General features: G+C 39.4%; 2 protein-coding genes across 4 annotated transcripts; both read left to right on the top strand.

Annotated features, from left to right (window-relative positions):
* The first annotated feature begins 8,988 nt into the window (after window positions 1–8,988).
* On the top strand, window positions 8,989–10,091 carry LOC126590910 (putative protein FAR1-RELATED SEQUENCE 10). Of its 2 annotated transcripts, XM_050256428.1 has the most exons (3): window positions 8,989–9,040; window positions 9,285–9,705; window positions 9,806–10,091. In XM_050256428.1, coding segments are annotated over exons 1-3 (444 nt in total). In that variant the 5' UTR covers window positions 8,989–9,019; the 3' UTR covers window positions 9,808–10,091. The 2 variants fall into 2 exon arrangements, with proteins under 2 accessions (XP_050112385.1, XP_050112384.1); XM_050256427.1 differs by having other exon boundaries at window positions 9,285–10,091.
* A 606-nt stretch (window positions 10,092–10,697) lies between these two features.
* Window positions 10,698–11,998, top strand: LOC126590908 (uncharacterized). Of its 2 annotated transcripts, none has more exons than XM_050256425.1 (2): window positions 10,698–11,553; window positions 11,631–11,998. In XM_050256425.1, the coding sequence occupies exons 1-2, from the start codon at window positions 10,990–10,992 to the stop codon at window positions 11,655–11,657; spliced, it is 591 nt and encodes a 196-aa protein (XP_050112382.1). In that variant the 5' UTR covers window positions 10,698–10,989; the 3' UTR covers window positions 11,658–11,998. The 2 variants fall into 2 exon arrangements, with proteins under 2 accessions (XP_050112382.1, XP_050112383.1); XM_050256426.1 differs by having other exon boundaries at window positions 10,698–11,389; window positions 11,474–11,998.
* The last annotated feature ends 7,424 nt before the right edge of the window (window positions 11,999–19,422 follow it).

Raw genomic sequence — 19,422 nt, forward strand, 5'->3', positions numbered from 1 at the left:
TTTCTGACTTTCAGGAGGATACCACCCCTATGGAAGATTAGAATCTTAGGCATAGACTTATTTTTCAGTTAAAATAAGACAATTGGGGCCGAATTCCACCTAGTGGCCGAACCCCACCTTGTTTTTTGGTTGATTTTGAACAATTTTCCTTTATGTTTTGGATTATTAGTTGGCGATTTATTTTGGATATTAAGTTTTTTTTAATAAATGAAATTATTTTGAATTGATACTTGTTTTTATAAACTTTGATGCATGTGACCGATTCAAATTAATTTTTCATTTTAGGTATGACTAGTGGGAAAGTTAGTTGTCTGGCAGATAGTGCAACCACGCATACTGTTTTGCGTGAACGCATCTATTTCACTAACTTCGTACCTAAGAATGCACCTCTGACAACCCTCTCAGGCCCATCCAACCTGATCGAAGGATACAGTAAGGCACGTATAATGTTGTCCAATGGTACAATCTTGACCATTGCTGAGGCACTCTATTCTCCACGTTCCGGAAGAACGTTACTAAGTTTCAAGGACATTAGAGATAACAATTACCACGCTGAAACCCACGTAGAAAACGGAGTTGAATTTCTGTGCGTAACTTCCTACGAATATGGCCAGAAGCGTATTCTAGAGAAGATGGAGCGTAACCCGAATGGTCTGTATACTACGACCATACGCCCCATAGAATGCCACTATGTGGCCGGCCCTACCACAGGGACCGCGCACGAAATTACACTTTGGCATGATCGTTTGGGACATCCTGGGCGAATAGCGATGCGCCGTATCCTCAAAACTTCACACGGGCATCCACTAACCCGAAGCTTAGGTTCGATCCATGAAATTGCATGTCAAACATGTTCTATGGGAAAGCTTATTACTAAGCCTTCTTATGACAAGATTCGTTCGAATCCTCCCATTTTTCTACAACGGATTCAGGGGGACATTTGTGGACCGATTCAACCTCCCTGCGGACCATTTAGATATTTTATGATTTTGGTTGATGCTTCTACACGTTGGTCACACGTGTGCTTGTTGTCCACAAGGAACGCTGCATTCTTCAAACTATTGGCTCAAGTTATCAAGCTCAGGGCTCACCACCCTGATTATCCGATCAAATTTATTCGATTGGATAATGCTGGAGAATTCACATCTAAAACTTTTGATGACTATTGCATGTCGGTTGGGGTTGAAGTTGAACATCCTGTACCCCATGTTGACACCCAGAACGGCCTGGCAGAGGCTTTCATTAAGCGTTTACAAATGATTGCTCGATCGTTGGTCATACGTACCAAGCTCCCGATCGCTGCTTGGGGACATGCAATATTGCATGCAGCAAAGTTGGTCCGCCTGAGGCCTGTTGCGACACAACTATTTAGTGCCCTTCAGTTGGTCACCGGATACGAACCCGACATATCGCATCTGTGCGTTTTTGGTTGTGCGGTTTATGTGCCTATCTCGCCGCCCTTACGTACAAAAATGGGGCCCCAACGAAGGATGGGAATCTATGTCGGATATGATTCTCCTTCGATTATTCGTTACTTAGAACCTTTGACATGCGATCTGTTTACCGCTCGTTTCGCGGATTATCACTTCTATGAGACAGTCTTCCCGTCGTTAGGGGGAGATAAGAACGTCAACGTTCCTAATGAACGACGTAAATTATCTTGGACGACTCCCACTTTGTCTCATTTAGATCCCTGCACCGCTAAGTCTGAAGCTGAAGTGCAGCGCATATTAGATCTCCAGAGCATAGCTCAGAGCATGCCAGATGTTTTCACCGATCTAGCGCGCGTGACAAGATCACATATTCCAGCTGCGAATACGCCTGCAAAGATAGATGTACTAAATGTACGACAGTCTACCCTCCTAGAAGCCCGGGACGCCAATTCTGGTGATCCACGTATATTAGCGGCTAGCCAATCCTCTGCCCCTACACAAAAGCGTGGCAGACCCCTTGGTTCAAAGGATTCACACCCCCGGAAGAGGAAAACCACGACACAAGGTCCTGAAGAGCCTACCGTGAATCCGACTATCGCTTACTCATTTTACCCAACTCATGAGGAAATTCTAGATTATGGAAGCGTCCTTGAAGAGACGAATCCTCCTCCCAAGAAGCATGAGATTTCGGTCTATTATGCTAGCTTAGATGTTTTGTGGCGTAGAAATGAGATGATTGTCGACGATGCATTAGCATTTGCAGTAGCTACTGAGATCATGTTGAGCGATGACATTGAACCGCGTTCCGTTGATGAATGTCGACGTAGAGCTGATTGGTCAAACTGGAAACAAGCAATCCAAGTCGAACTTGATTCACTAGCAAAACGTAAGGTGTTTGGACCTGTAGTTCCTACTCCTCTACATGTGACGCCCGTTGGCTTCAAGTGGGTTTTCGTTCGGAAGTGTAATGAGAAGAACGAAATTGTGCGTTACAAAGCTCGTCTTGTAGCACAAGGTTTCTCACAATGCCCCGGGATTGACTATGCCGAAACTTACTCACCCGTTATGGATGTGATTACTTTTCGATACCTTATCAGTTTGGTAGTTTTCGAAAAAATGGATATGCAGCTGATGGACGTAGTAACCGCGTATCTCTATGGGGATCTTGATACGGAAATTTATATGAAAGTTCCCAAAGGACTTACATTGACTGGTTCAAATATTTCCAAACCCCGGAACACGCTCTCAATTCGGCTGAGGCATTCACTATACGGTTTGAAACAATCCGGAAGAATGTGGTATAACCGTCTGAGTGAGTATTTGACTAGTCAGGGATATGTGAACAACGAACTATACCCTTGTGTGTTCATTAAGAAGTCACATTCCGGATTTGCGATTGTTGCAGTATATGTCAATGACATGAATCTCATCGGAACTCCTGAAGAGTTCGCGAGAACTGCTTCGCACCTGAAGTCAGAATTTGAGATGAAAGATCTAGGTAAGACTCGATACTGTCTCGGTCTCGAGATAGATCATTGTTCGGATGGAATCTTAGTACATCAATCGAACTACACCCAGAAGGTGCTGCGCCGTTTTAATGAGGATAAAGCGAAGTCTTCGAGTACTCCTATGGTCGTTCGTACGCTAGATGCAAAGCGAGATCCCTTCCGTCCGAAGGAGGATGATGAAGAGATTTTGGAACCTGAAGTTCCTTATCTAAGTGCGATAGGCGCTTTATTGTACTTAGCTAAATGCACTAGACCCGACATCTCCTTCGCTGTTAATCTTTTGGCAAGATACATCAATACACCAACACGCAGACATTGGACTGGCGTGAAAGACATCTTCCGTTACCTTAAGGGTACTACGGATTTGGGCTTATTCTATCCTTACGAATCCTCGAGTGATGCCGCACCCTATGCTCATCGGGTTGATTCTCGCCTTGTTGGTTATGTCGACGCTGGATACTTATCTGGTCTGCACAAGGCGCGTTCTCAAACGGGTTATGTCTTTACTGGAGGTCAACTAAACAGACCTTAGTTGCCACTTCGTCTAACCATGCTGAAATTCTCGCCTTACATGAAGTAACTCAGGAATGCTTTTGGTTGAGAGCAGTAATGGGCCATATTCGAAGCTCCTGTGATCTTCATCCCGCCGTTAATGCCCCGAGGACGATTTTTGAAGACAACGCAGCTTGCATCGAACAGCTCAAGAATGGTTACATCAAAGGAGACAACACCAAGCATATTGCGCCGAAGTTCTTCTTTACACATCAACAACAAGAGCATCAGAAGATTAAAGTCACGCAAATCCGATCACAAGACAATCTGGCCAACCTCTTCACCAAATCACTACCAAAGGCGACGTTTCAGAAGCTTGTTCATGGAATTGGTATGCGTAAACTTTCTGAGTTGTAACTTTGCTATTTCTCTTTGGAATTATGTCAAACTCAGGGGGAGTATCTTCTGGATACTTGCTTGATCTTAATGTACTATTTTTCCCTACGATTAGGAGCATTTTTCCCACTGGGTTTTTGCTACCTAACTAGGTTTTAACGAGGCACCCACCTTGGGCTGGTCATATCCCTGATGACGTCCTGTAGACGTTTCTTTTGACTTTGCATTTCTCACGCATTTTTCCTTAGACTATGGATTTTGTCCCTACTCAGGTTTTTGCCATAGCCTTAGGGTTTTTTAGTGAGACTTACTACTTATGCAAGTTCCTACCTTATTGAGAATAAGCGTTGTTCCTTGGAATCAATGCCGACAAGTCGACTTCCTCAACTTCTGCATGATGCTGAATCTACCTTAAGCAAGGTTCTAAAAATCGCTAGGCGCTAGTCGGGCGGCGGGCTGGGGCCTAGCGCCTAGGCGGCTAGGCGGGGGCCTAGGCGGACTAGGCGGATTTAAGTAAATCTATCATATTTTAGGTAAATAAGTGTATGCTTCTACTTGAAATATATATAATTTCATCATAAACTACAAAATAGAATGCATATATATCATGAAGTATTGGAACATAATGAAAACATGTGAAATAAGGATATAATGTTTGTTCATTCAAGTATGCAACAAGTCTCTTACAATTTATTGGAAAAAAACAAAATGCAAAATGAAAGTTATGTATTTTCTGTCTAAGTGAGTTGCAACCTAGGCGGGTCTAGGCGGATGCCTAGGCGGGCTAGGCGGGTGCCTAGGCGGTGGGCTGGGGCCTAGCGCCTAGGCGGGGCCTAGGCTGCCCTAGGCGGGGATTTTTAGAACAGTGACCTTAAGTATTTGCACACTCAAGGGGGAGTGTTGTAAACATTCCTAGAATAAGTGTGATTGTGTAAATCCTAGATTAGATTTGATTCTAGTTATCCTTTCCTATTACAACTTGTATTACTTGGAGGAGAAGGAATATATTCTCTCCCTTTACTACTATAAATAAAGGCACAATGTAGGAGGGATAACAACACATACATTCCCCTACAATTCTACAAACACACATCTCTCTCCTCTCTCTCTCTGCCGCCGGCCCTAGTCTCTCTGTCAGATAAAAATAGACTACAACAATAATAAATAAAAATGCCCTATCTTCTCCCATTTCAATTTTAGCACAGAGCTTTGTTTCTTTTATCCTTACTCCCTAGTTTGAATCCTATGGAGATGTCAGTAGAGCCATGCTACTATGGATGAGAAATTACGGGTGGCGCAACTTATATTCTTGTGATGGATACACAGGAAAACAAACTGGTGATGTTAAGTGTTCACACCCTTTTTCTAGTAGTACGGAAATAACGGCTTGATGTTCACTGATATTTTATGATTAGTACAATGCTCATATTAAAGTAGTCCAACTAAAAATGACCCAACTATAAAAAATTATGATTTGTCGATTTTAACCCTAACCTTTTTAGTTTGAGTTTCAAATTTTCGTCGTTAATGGAGTTCATCATTGTTTTGCAGACCTTCTTCTTTTTCTTTGAAACAAAAATATATATCCTTATGCTATTTAATTTATATTTTGTATTATTTCGTTGAAATGTAATTGTCGTTATTATTCATAGTGTATTCAAGGTACTGTTTTTCAATTTTTCTTCGTCAGTGGAGTTCATCGTTTATTTCTCCATAAAATAAATTTGAGATCTGCATGCTATTCAATAATAACGATAGGTCACTGTTTCTGGACTGCAAAAATAAACTGTTTCTGAATTTTCAGTAATAATGTTTCTGAAATCTAAATCACTGTTTCTGGATCCAAATGAAATAGACACATTGTTTCTTAAATGTAAGCAAGAAAAGAAATAGTGAAATTCACTGTATTTGGATTCAAAGCAAAATAAGCACTATGTTTTTTAAATATAATCAACTGATGCATGAAAGAAAAGAAACAATCAAATGTTAAAACATAGATTGTTTCTGAAATCTAAGTCACTGTTTCTAAAATTTAAGTCACTCTTTTTGGATTTTGATTTTTTTTCTAGATACAATGTTTGTTTGTGCACAGACAAAACAAACACTGTATCTGATTTTTTTTTTCTTCCAGAAACAATGTTATGTTTTTGGTTCTCCAGAAACAGTTTTATGTTTTAGTTTTTTTTTTCTCCAGACACTTTTTCGCCTGTTTTTTCCATTAAACTTATTTGAACTTGTTTCGGCGGCTTTGTTCGCTTCATTTTTCAACTTTGATTTGGTTGTTTTTGAAATGGGGGAATTCAATTTGATAGGAAGACATGGAGTTATTATGGCGGTTTTGTGTTGGGTTGAGGTAGGTGAAGAGTCATGACAATATCGAATCATTTAAGGGTATTTATGGAAATGTAGATTTGTAGCGGGTTGGGCTTGTAAGTTTGCCCCAATAGTTTTGGATGATTTTTTATTAAACTTTGAGCCCTTTTGGTTAAATAACATTTTGGAATGATTTTTATTTAAATATTTGTTGACCCAAGCCTTTTTCATTAAAACTTCCAAGTTTTTTAGGCTAGTCGTTACCTAATATTTTATTTGGGCACTGAGCTGATAGCCGGTGCTCCTTTTGTCCGTACATAATATTTTTCATATTACTCAAATGTTTGAATCTATTATGCTCAAGATCATAAGTACATAATGTATTATTTTTGTGTTTTTGACCTCTTTATTTACCTTGGTTCTTATCGTTTGGATCCTTCGTTATGCCAACAAATCGGATCCTTTGGTGATATCCTTACTCAAGTAGGATCCTCTCTGATGATCCAAACTTATTAAATCGGTTTAGAATCCCAACTTATGTAAATGATGGAGCAAATATCTCTCTCTTTGCCGGAAGAGAATCCAACCACGTACTGTCTCCAATCACACCGTAAATCATAAAGATTTGGCCCTTTCGGTGGTTTCCCACGGAAAATGTGATTTACAATCAGGATGACGTTCGTTGAATCTGTAAGGTAAGAGACGTCGGTCTCTTTGCTGGGTGCAGAGAGACGGTGAGCAAGACACTTGAACCTCTGTTGCTGCTCCGTAGGTTCTTTGTGCGACTTTTGCTATGGTTTTTCCGGCGCAACCGAGAAATGGCGAAGATGGGTGTGCAAACTATTTCAGCAAACGATGCGATCCATATATGAAGTTTGGTGATAAATTTTTTTAGTTAGACTAAAAATTAGGCACCAATAAAAATACGCTTCCTAAAGGGCTCCAATAGATTTAGATTTTTGTCTCACAAAAATATATAAAATTCAAAATCTAACGGTCAGAAATCTAGAGTATCTTATACTCCTTGCAAACCAAATACAACCTTAAAGGTTGAGTGGTTATCCTCAAATAATGTGGTTGTAATGCAATATATTTTACGTGCAAATAATCAAATTGCTGTATAATACTGCTGGTGAAAATTATGTAACATACACATAACGTTTAGAAAAACATAGGAGAATAAGACCACTTCGAAGTCCAAATAGTTACGAGAACAAAGCAAATTATGGCCGTTAAGGTCTCCCATGCATCCTGGCCACTCAGGCTTGAGATGTAAAAACCACATTTACATCTCACTCTACGTCTAGCAAGCATCTTGGCCAATCAGGAATGAGCCGCGCTTTTGTCATTGCAACAAGTAGAGAATGAATCATAACAGGTTGGATCTTTCTTCAAGACATCCTCAAAACAACCATTGTCCACAAACAACGTATTTCATCAAGAACAAGATTATCTGATGATATAATGTTAATGCAGCAGTATCTCATAGCAGAAAAAGAACGAATCATCACCATAACAACGCAGGTGTTGGTACGGTAACTCTGAATCAACTTTCGACCCGAGTATCTGCAGTGGAGCCGATGCTGACTTCCTTAGCAGCGTTCAGAGAACCAGACCCACCCGTCTCGTCTGATCAGGCTAACTCTGAATCAACTTGGCGACCAGTGGCTTACCTTATAAAACCATTTACTGAACCAATCGACAAAGATCGGGAATACGCGCGCAGATTGAAGAACGAGTAGGAAATTTGGGTTCCAAGGTTTGGTTGAGAAGTTTCTGAATAAAAATTAAAATAAATGAAAAAGGGACGTTCCACTGCCGGGAGTCGAACCCGGTAGGTCAATATTCCAAGTTTAGTATTGCTACAGCAGATTTATTATTAAAAGCTTCGTTTACTGTTTTTATTTAAACGTAAATTTGCAGTCATATATTGATTAATTTTTCTACTATCGGAGAGAGTTTATACACATTTTTTTTTCTTCACATTTTGTACATCTTGACTTAGGGTTGGGCATGGGCTGGGCCGAGCCCAATTTTGAAGGGACCGGACAGGACCTAGGTTCAAAGAAAACGGGCCAGGTCCACGGGTCCCTTTTTTTTTTTTGTTGTTTGAAAAATTTTTTTTTGTAGAGATTGCAAACTACATAGATTACAACACTACCTCAATATTTATGGAGCGGCAGCAGCCCCATTCTGTTCTGCACCACGAGATCCTTTAGCAAAATGTTTCTTGTCCAACTTCTCTAGAGGTGTGTCCTGCATAACATAAACATATATTTACGTACTACGTGGAACATAGATTTTATTAGAAACAGTGAAAAAATGTCAAATTATCTGACATGTTTCCATAAGGATTCAAATTTGTGAATAACACATCATTAACATAACATGAAGTGCAATGACTTGGGTAAGCTAGGGCATTCTGATTTTTGGCTAATTTAATAGTCTTATTAATCCCCATCAAAACGAGAAAAACTTGTGTGGGGCTTGGCTCGCACTAGACTTCACTGAGTGGCACTACAGTCCACTCAAAACTCGCCACGTGGCAAATCTTAAATATAATCTTTTATCTTTCTTTTATATTTAAAATTTTTATAATTATTTTTTAACTAATTAATATATTATATATATTAATGTTATGTTTCCTTTTTTGTTTCTTCCCAAATCCCCCCCCCCCCATGTTTTGCTGAAGGTTTTTGCCAAATGTTTCCTTTTTTATTTCTTTCCCCCTTTTTTGTTTCTTCCCAAATCCCCCCCCCCATTGTTTTGCCGAAGGTCTTAGGCTTCAAAACTCCCTCCCTTTTCTTTCTTTCCCAGTTTCGTTTCTTTCTTTCTTTAAAAAAAATAAAAAAATTCTGCACCCACTCCAATTGTGTCATGGAAAGCAACCAAGAATCTGTAAGTTTCTTTTCTTTCTTTATACAATAGTTTCTTTGATCGTGTGACATGAATAACCCACATATATAGCTGTATTAGGGTTATTTTCTTTTCTTTTAATTGGGGGTTTTTGGGTTCGGGTGAGGGTGTTTTTTATATTTATAATATGAATTAGGGTATCTGCTATGTTTGCTACCTTCTTTATTATGAGTCTTTAATTAATATGTTAGTCTAATCTTTGATTTTTTTTTCTTTCAATTGATAGGTTGCTGCTGAGGCAACGGAGTTTGAAGAAGATATGAAAATCGGAATGGTGGTGCATTCAGACGCTGAAGCTTTTCAGGTATGCAATGCTTATGCTTTGAGGAAGGGGTTCAGTCTTCGTAAAGGGCATATTCGAAGAGATAAATTAAATAATATTATGCAAAGAGATTTTTTGTGTTCCAAGGAAGGGTTTCCACTGTTTAAAGACTTATGCAATGACAGCATGGTTGATAAACTTACTACACGAATAGGTTGCAAGGCTTTAATCGGATTTTCAGTAAATCAAGGTGTATGGAAGATTTCACATGTTAATTCAATTCATAATCATGAGCTTGCCAAGCCCGAAGAAAGACAATTTCTAAGATCAGGTAGAAAAATACATGATGCTCATGCTGGGATCATTAGTTCTATGGTGAATGCATGTATAAAGCCCTCACAGTCATATTGTTACTTAGCATAAGAAGTTGGAGGGGCTGAAAATGTTGGATTCACAAAGAAAGATTGTCAAAATTTTTTGTATAGGAAGAAGTCTGAAACGATGGAAGGAGGAGATGCACAAAGTTTGTTTAATCATTTCAAGGAAAGGCATGCAAAGGATTCCAAAATTTTCTATTCCATACAAGTAGACCAATTGAATCAGATGATAAATTTTTTTTGGAGCGATGACAGATCAAGGTTAGACTATGATTGCTTTGGAGATGCTTTATGCTTTGATACTACATTTCAAACTAACAAGTACAACTTGATTTGCGCTGTATTTGTTGGAGTTAATCATCATTGGAAGAATGTGCTACTTGGTTGTGCTTTTTTGTTAGACGAAAGCACCGAATCATTTGTTTGTTATTTAAGACATTCTTAGAGTCGATGGGTAATAAACAACCAAAGACTATTTTCACTGATGAAGATCAAGCAATGGAAAATGTTATTGAGTAAGTGTTTACAGGGACACGTCATCGGTTGTGTACTTGGCACATCGCACATAATGCTACAAAAAATATTTCTAGCCTTTATGCCAATCCTGAGTTCAGAACACATTTCAACAAGGTGTTTGGTGGTTGTCAAAGTGTACCAGCATTTGAAGTTGCATGGGATTCCATGACTAGTAAGTTCAACCTTCAAACTCATCCATGGCTTAATAAGCTATATAACCTTCATAATAAGTGGTGTCCTGCTTTTAGCTTAGAAACTTTCTATGCAAATATGAAATCCACTCAAAGAGTTGAGAGTATAAATAATGTTTTCCATCAAATGTGTACAAAGACAACAAGTATTATTGAGTTTGTGCTTCATTATGAGAAAAAGCTAGAAGACATGCGTTTGACAGAGTTGCAAGAAGAATTTTTCTGCAAACAAGGTATGCCTCGTCTCAAAGTAATTAGGGGAATTTTATTCATGCAGCTGAGGCGTACACCAATAAAATATTCAAGTTCTTTGAAATTGAGTACATGAGTTGTTTGATAGTAAGGTTAAGAGAAGTTAGTAATGAAGAAGGAGTTACTATCTATGAAGCAATCGAAGAAGGTCATAAAAGAGTGAACATAATTGAGTTTATCTCTCATACTTCCATGGTTTCCTGCTCATGTAAAATGTATGAAGCTAAAGGCATATTGTGCTGTCATGCTTTGAGGGTGTTTGATTTGAAATATCTTACTAGTATACCAACCCAATATTTATTAAAGAGATAGACCAAAACGGTCAAAGAAGTGATGCTTTTGAGTAGTGATTTAGATTATTCATCACCACAAGGAAATCTGAAGTCTGCTCAATCATTACGTCTCAGTCAATTGATGCATAAAGGAAATAGTCTTTTCAGCTTAGCGTCAATGAGTGATTGGGGTGCTCACGTTGTTAGTGAAAAATTATCAGAGGCAATGAAGTTGGTTGAAAAAGATATAAAAGCAAAGAAAGCCTCGGATAAGGTTAAAAAGAAAAATAGCCTCTTTACTTCCGGTGTTCAAGATGATGATCAACATATATTAGATCCTCCAATAGCGAGAGCTAAAGGGGTAACCAACAAGAGATTGAAGAGTGCTTTGGAAAAATCGAAGAAAGTGGCAAAAGTTAGACATATCTCGCAAATGTCACCACCTAATACTATAGTTTCTGGTAATACTCATTCAATATGGTACTTTATACTTTTTATTGTGAATATACTATATTATTATGTAATGAATATATGTACTCTTGCAGAGCAACATAATCAAGAGACTATCAATGCTCCATCAAATATGACAACCTCGTATCCATCATTTCATGACTTTTATAATCAGGTTTGTATTGAAACTTATATTTGGGGTTATAAGTCACATTTTGTGTTATCATTCTAACATTTTGTTTATTGATTAAGGTTAATGGCAGTAGACATCTTGGATAACACAACTTCAGCTGTTCAACTTCAAGAATTCTTAGAAAAATGAGCAAATGCTAGAAACATAGAGCTCATGGATTGAAGATGGAGGAATTGAAGAGACGATGTGGGATTTTTTTTTTCTTTTTATTTATGTAGTCTGGCTGCTTGACAATTAGTCAAAATAACTTTTAGATTCACCTTGGATATCAAGTTTTTTAACAGCTTATGGTTTGATCGAAGTTTTATTTCAAATAGTATTATCTATAGTTCTTAATTATATTTGGTAGAGATGTATTGAAACCTAAGACACGGCAAAACTGGGAAAGAAATAAAGAAACAAAACTGGGAAAGAAAGAAAGGGGAGGGAGTACTAAAACCTAAGACACGGCAAAACATTGGGGGGGGGGTTGAGATGGGAAGAAAAAAACAAGGGGGAAATAAATAAAAAAGGAAACATTTGGCAAAAACCTTCGGCAAAAAATGGGGGGGGGGGGATTTGGGAAGAAACAAAAAAGGAAACATAACATTAATATATATATATATATATATATAATATTCATTAGTTAAAAAAATAATTATAAAAATTTTAAATATAAAAGAAAGATAAAAGATTATATTTAAGATTTGCCACGTGGTGAGTTTTGAGTGGACTATAGTGCCACTCAGCGAAGTTCAGCGGCAAGCTAAGTCCCACACAAGTTTTTCTCCATCAAAACAAGAAAGCAATTTTAGGACATTTCAAGTAGTTCCAATTGAAAATACTCCCTACAATACTGATTAAGAAACTAGAGAACAAAGAATGTACAAGCACATATGAAATATGCCACTTTTCTCAAAAAGAAAAAGTTACAGAACAATCACCTTTGTAAGGAAAAGCCTCTCTGCACGCTGTTGAACAGTACCACCCATCTTCAGTCCTAATGAAGCTAGTGCCTAGAAGATAATTAAAGAGAGAATATAAGAAAATTTTCTTTTATATTTTTGAGAGAAGAATATATGGAGCTTGCTTAAGATGTGTCTAAACTTAGGATTGAACTTAGATTATATTTTTTTGGGTGAAATAAATCCGTTCTAGCTCTTTAATTTCATACACATTGAACAACATTTATTGAGTACAAGATATTTTAATCCATTTTCGATTACATATGAAAGACTGCACAAGTAATTTTGGAAACTATTCGATTTTGAGTATCTAGAATGAAAAAAGAAAACAAACCCTGATCCCTAACTAATTAACTTCCTCCCATTTTTGGCATTCGCTTATTACTCTATGTCTCACTCTAGTACTAAACCGTTTCTATTGGTCAACAAGTTGATGTTGAGCTTTTAACAATCATTATTTACTATAACTTAATAACTTTTTACCTCAATCTATGAGCATTTAGGGTCTAATTTTTTGCCATAGTTTTGCACTGCAGAGGTTATGCTTAAAGCTTTCTCTTTTCCAATCCCTAACTACAGAGGGAATGAACACTGCAAATGTATAAGAACTCTGAAGCAAGAAGGTAGGAGTAATATTTAACCTTCGAGAAAACGTCAGCCAATCACCTTTACCAAGCTATGTAGTTAGTATGTTCCTCTTCAGTCCATGGAGTGCCTACAAGGAAAAAAAGGAAAAACAAAATCAGTTAAGACAAAAAGGAAAACATAGTTTAACTTCTTAAATACGATCCTTGTGTTATAAACAGATCATCTTCATACATAAAAGAACAGAAGAATGGTAAATAAAAAACCGTATGATGAACACTGCCAAAACCAAACTAACTACCCATAAGTAGCTTCGCCTAACCACTACCAAAACCAAAAGATGAATATTTTTTACAGCTCAATCATCAATCTACAAATTCTAACTTAAAACCCTTAAAATTCCTACACCAGAAATTCACATTAATTATAAAACCTAATTCAAAATTACCTAAATTTTAGAGGGATGATGGTTGATATTGGTAGTAACAATGTCCTCGATGATGGTGATGGGGTGATGATGGTGGTTGTGACGGCAGAGGTGGTGTCGTTGTGTTGGTCACGACAGTTCTGTGAGAGTCTGAGAGTTGGAGCTCGACGGTGGTGATGGGGTAAGTGATGGTGGTTGCGACGACGGAGTTGATGGTGCTGTTGTGTTGGTCCCGACGGCGGTGAGCACTGTGAGAGTAAGTGTGTGAGAGAGTATGAGAGTTGAAGTCGAGGGAAGGAAGGGATAGGGAGAGGGAGAGGGAGTCGAGGGAGTGTCTGAGAATCTGAGAGACTGAGGGTGCTTCTGGAACTCGAGAGGTGGAATTGGCTAGGGTTGAAACTGACGGTTGAGATTGGATGGAGAAATGTATCTTAAATCTCGTCCATCCATTGTAACACAAACGGGCCGGTCCGGGTACCTGCGATTCCTATACTTTTGGAACCGGCCCGAATTGAATACTTCAATTACCTGGCCCGACCCGCCCTAATCTGTTTTTACAAAATTAAGAACCGGCCTGAACCGGCCCGTACCCGTCCCGAACCGCCATTACCCACCATGACCCGCGGTTCTTGTACCCGTTTGCCCACCCCCATCTTGACTTAATACGCGAATAAAATAGAATGTCAGGTGAAGTATAAGGAAACTTATCTACAATATTATATTATTTGACAAAACAATCATATAACGGTGACCCGTTTTATGTATGTCTTATATCTTTATTTTCTTGTCCTAATGTACAAGCTCATACAATGTAGTCACGAGATTTTTTATAGTAGTGTTCTAGAGTATCCGATACTATGAATATTTAACTGTTAAAATTTTAAATTAAAACAAAAAAATTTACCTAAAGATAGAAAGGCTTGATGTTCACTGAAATATTTATTTTTTTGGGTGAATTCAGCGAGCTGATGTGGTTGACTGGGATTTCAATTTTCTTTTCATTTGTGCTAATTGAATGATAACTGTAAACGTTGAATGATCAGTCCTCGTGTAACACTATGACAGTTGGACTCACAGGCTACAATTGCGCTGGGAACTGAGGCAGGACCATTTAGAATCAGCGATGCTTTGGCTTTTATGCACATGGCTCTCGAGTCTCCGTTCATTGATCGTGATTATTACCAGTGCTGGATTGGACTGAAATCACATTTCAAACGTGGAAGGGCGGATTAAAGCGGAGACTGCCGTGCCGAGTTTAGACAAATCAAAACAGTAGCATACGTATACGAAGACTGCAGTAAGCAAACACACAACCTTACTGTGTACACAGTGCAATAATGCAAGTGTCATTGTACCAAATATGTGTGTTTGTTTCCACTTCTGTATTCAAGGACTCTGCGTTAAAGCAGTTAATTTATGGCCAGCATGAGGCTCAAAGATCATATTGTTGGAAAATAATAGATTTAGGATTTGGGCCCGTTAAAATTAGGCTTTGTTAGAGATTAGGGTTAATTTATTATAAATAGAGTGCTTTGTTATTCATTAGAGTATAAGTTAGTCACTGTGGATGCAAATTTCCGCATTCTTCTTCTTGGACAAAATTGCACTTACAAAACAATTAACACCTTAGGGTCAAGGCCAGAGCCTCACGCGCCCACGATGAATGGGGGGGCTTTGGCCGAAGAACCTCTGATGCCAAAGTTAGAATTTAGAGAGAAAAAGTGTTTAGAAAGTTTTTGGAGTTTTGCAAGAGTGTGCACCAAGGTTTGTAGAGAAAATGGGACTTAAGATATAGAGTATGGCCGGTCCCCTTTGGAGAAAAGGTGGCCGGCCTTTGGATGTTTTTTGGGTGTATTTTGTGGTTTAATGTAGGGGTGGGCAAACGGGTACAAGAACCGCGGGTAGGGGCGGGTAATTCAAGTTCGGGGCGGGTACGGGGTGGGTCCAAAATTTCTAAACACAAAACGGGGCGGGGCGGTTCGGGTATATGAAATTAGTGGGGCGGGCCGGATCTTAAAATAAAAGGGAACAGGCCCCCGACCCGGCCCGTTTCCAGCATGGAATAGAATTTGAGGCCTGTCTTCTCATCTCTCATCCCAACTCCTTTCATTTCACTCAGATTCTCAGACTTCGATCTCTCCTCCGAGCTCCACCAGTTCTCGAATCGTTCTTCAATCCCTGCACATTTCCATTTATCCAAACACCCTCCACCGCTCCAGAGACCCACACAGAACCATATCATTGTTCTCATACACCTCGAATTCAACCCCACCGATGACCCTCACGCTTTCGACGCTTTCGAAGCATGAGCGATACCGAGTCTGACGCCGGAACCCGGGTCCTGTTGATTTCAAGCAATACCCCAATCTCTTAAGGTGGTCGGGAACGCTCCCAGTCACGCAGGGGGTAACCTGGACATAAAACAACTAGATTTCGAACCAGTCATCTCCTCCGTCTGACTCAGACCCATATTTGCAGCATACGACTCTACTCCTGTTCAGTTTTAAGGTATTATATTTTAGGGATTTAGGATTGAAAATTAAATTAGGGTTTTCTAGATTTAGGGATTTTGTTGGGTTCTTGAACCTTGGCCTCTGTTATGCTCCAATTTCAAATCTTTTATTGAATTGAATTTGAATCGACTGAGTTTGAAACTTTGTTGAATTAAATTGAATTTGAATCGATTATGTGTGTGAGTATGTGTGTGTGTATTCAAGAATTGATGTACTGAATAAATATATATATATATATATATATATATATGTATATATATATATATGGTGTGTATATTCAAGAATTGATGTACTGAATATATATATATATATATATATATATATATATATGTAAGAATTGATGTGCAGTGCAACCTTAGTTTTAAAAAACAGCTCCTGTAATTTTCAAATCTGTTTATCTTGGATTGATTGTGTTATGCTTAGACTGTTTTGATTCGATTGTTAAAATTTGTATTTGTTTATCTGTTTTAGACTGCCCATGCCATCAAGAAGATGCATTTGGCAAAGGCTAAAAGGTACTTGGAAGATGTTTTAGGCCACAAGCAAGCATTCCCTTCAGCCGCTTTTGTCGCGGTGTTGGTCAAACTGCTCAGGCGAAGAATCGCCAGTCCAATGGCTAGGGATGTTGGCCGGCTTAGTCTGCTAATTTCATTCCAGTGTTGTTGCAGTGCAGAGCAGCACTGCAGTATAAATTAAAAAAAAAAGAGTTGGACCCGTGGACCCGCTCCGAATCGGCCCGTTTGAAACGGGCCGGGTTAGGTCCGGTTCCAAAACTCAAAATCTCTCTACCCGATCCAGCCCACCCCGTTACTGCTTAAAACGGGTAAGGTCCGATTCCTTCAAAATTGGGCCCGGCCCGGCCCGTGCCCAGCCCTAGTTTAATGTGTGATTTATTTGGCCATTAATGGATTAGTTAGGCAATTAATTTGTTAATTAGCCAATTAACACATTTTTAGAAAGAAAGTTTTGGAGGTTATGGAATGAATAAAATAAATAGCTAATTGATTAGCTAAAAAAGGGTAAAAAATATATGGAATGAAATAGGTTTTGGGAATTACCTTGTAGAAGGGATTTGATGAGATAGGTTTTGAATTGTTACCTATTTTGGGCACTTTTGACTTGGTCGAGGGATGATTGCCTGCTGCTTATGCGTAGGAATCTCGTTATACCTCAAGGGTATTTTTGTCCTCTTTTTTCCAAAAATCCATGTGTCGCCTTGTGATTATTTTTGGCTCCACAAATGCCCCCACACCTGTTAGGCTGCTCGTAGGAAAGGGCAGCAGGTGTAGAGAACTTCTTTCTTTAGGAAACATAGGACTGCTTCCTTTTTTTATGTAGATTCCCTCTTTAATAGGAAATTAGATCCTTCGTGGAAAGGGAAATAAATTTCTCTCAAAGCCTATTTAAGTCCACCTTAAGTGGGTTATTAAATCAACCTTGGAGAGTGATTTATTCTACCCTACAAGAGAGAGAGCTTAGAGGATATTTGTTCCCCCTCATCTAGTAATCTTTTACATCTTGCCCGTGCAAAGGATCATCTTTCGTTGATATCTTCGTCTTCTCCGTGCCGCACCGATGTAAGAAAAATTTAATTTTTCTTGTCTTCTTCTTGGATAGTGATGTCGCGGGGCAGCCGTCGGGGTGGTGCAACACGTCGGCTGGCAGGGGCCAGGAGTCGGCTCAGTATAGGCCGATGAGGTGTTGTGGCAAAGATCACTGCTTTAGGCTGCTCAACTTGGCTAGAGCCATAGGCAGCTTATGCGGTTGGGACTGCTAATTGAAGCGTTGAGATGTAATGTTAGGTAAGCTGCATGGCTCATGTCCTTTGGGCTCTAGGACCTGATGCAGGCCAGGCAGACAATTGAGAGAAATGAGGAGGTCGCAGACCTCATGGATTGCTGGAATGTAGGGTTAAGCTCCCATGCTGAGTATCGTGAATGGCGTTGGCTGCTTAGTTCTCTTTGCCGGGAGAAATGTGGGCTGCTCTCGAAAGATGAGGTAAAAAGGATCAAAGCGGATGCATTGGCTCGTCTGATTGTTGTCGTGGAGCTTACTATGAATAAAGGTGAAAATAAGAGATCTTCCCCACCTGCACAAGAGATGTCGGTTGAGAAAAAATTGAAGACTTCATCTGCTGCTCATAAGGATTCATCTGCTGTCGAGAGGTCTGTGATTGGCATGACTTCTTTCAATGGGAAGAAAAATGAGGCTGCTAGATCTGAGCAAGTGGTGCCTTCCATGTTAAGAATGGCTAGTACAATTGTTGATAAGATTGCTCAGCGTAAACGTTTTATCATGATTCAAATGTCGAAGTCTGTACTAGGACGTCCGTTGGGAGCCAAGTCTGATTCACTTTTGGAGAGACTTGCTGTTATGAAGAGTGGTAAGGTGGACTCTGCTGCTAAAGTGGCGCCAATGGCTACTCCCTATGTTGTTGAGACTGATTCGCCTGCTGGGAAGGATGAGACTGCTCGCATGGGCAGCTGTGAGAAATCCACTAAGCCTACTTCTAGGGAGGCTACTGAGATCTGCATGCTCTTGAAACCAGATCTACTTAAAGATATGGATACTTGTGCCAAGTTTGTTGATGGCGTTAGAAAAGTTATTTGCCCAAGTTCCTCTGCGAAGCATATGACCTAATATAGAAGGACTACTTTGCTTGCTATGATGCAGATATAGCAAGGCTGCCAAGGTGGTGGCAAAGATTATGGCAGTTGAAGCTTATTCGTCGGCCGATGAGATCAAGAGGCTGGATTCTGAGCTCGTTGCTTTGAAGGGGTCTAATATTTATGCCCCCACTTCTTTGCAGCTTGAGACCGCTTGCTAAGAGATCGTTGACTTGAAGGCTAGGCTTGACGTGATCCAAGTTAAGTATGAAAGTGTAGAGAATGAGATTGGATGTTACATACCTCATATTCAAGATCTTGAGTTTGCAGTTTCTGAGCTTCATTCCGTTGCTTATGCAAAGGATGAAGAGTTGATTGCTGCTTATAACCAAGTGATCCACTTCAAGAAGGTCATTGATAGGCTTGAACCCCAAGTGTTGGAACTTCAAGGTGTGATGAATATCAACGAAAGTTTGAAGGAGGAAATGGATAAGCTGTAGCATGTATGTGTTGGTTTGCTCGAGGATAATAAGTAGTTGAAGGGTGAGAAGTATGGGCTCGAGGTTTCAAAACCTTCTCTATTCCTCCAGAAAACTTGCTTGCTTTTACTTTTGAGGCTTTCATTGGCGAAGTAATGGGAAAAGTTGGTGCCCAGGATGGAGCAGCCGGGGGTGAAACGCTGGATGATGCCGTTGCTAAGAATTTCTTGGCTGTTGAAGGTGCGGCTATCGAGTAGTCGTGAGATGTCCAAGCTGCTGTAGTCTTCTAAGTAGCCT

This window comes from Malus sylvestris, chromosome 11 (genome assembly GCF_916048215.2).
Source record: "Malus sylvestris chromosome 11, drMalSylv7.2, whole genome shotgun sequence".
In the NCBI taxonomy this organism is placed as follows: Eukaryota; Viridiplantae; Streptophyta; class Magnoliopsida; order Rosales; family Rosaceae; genus Malus; species Malus sylvestris.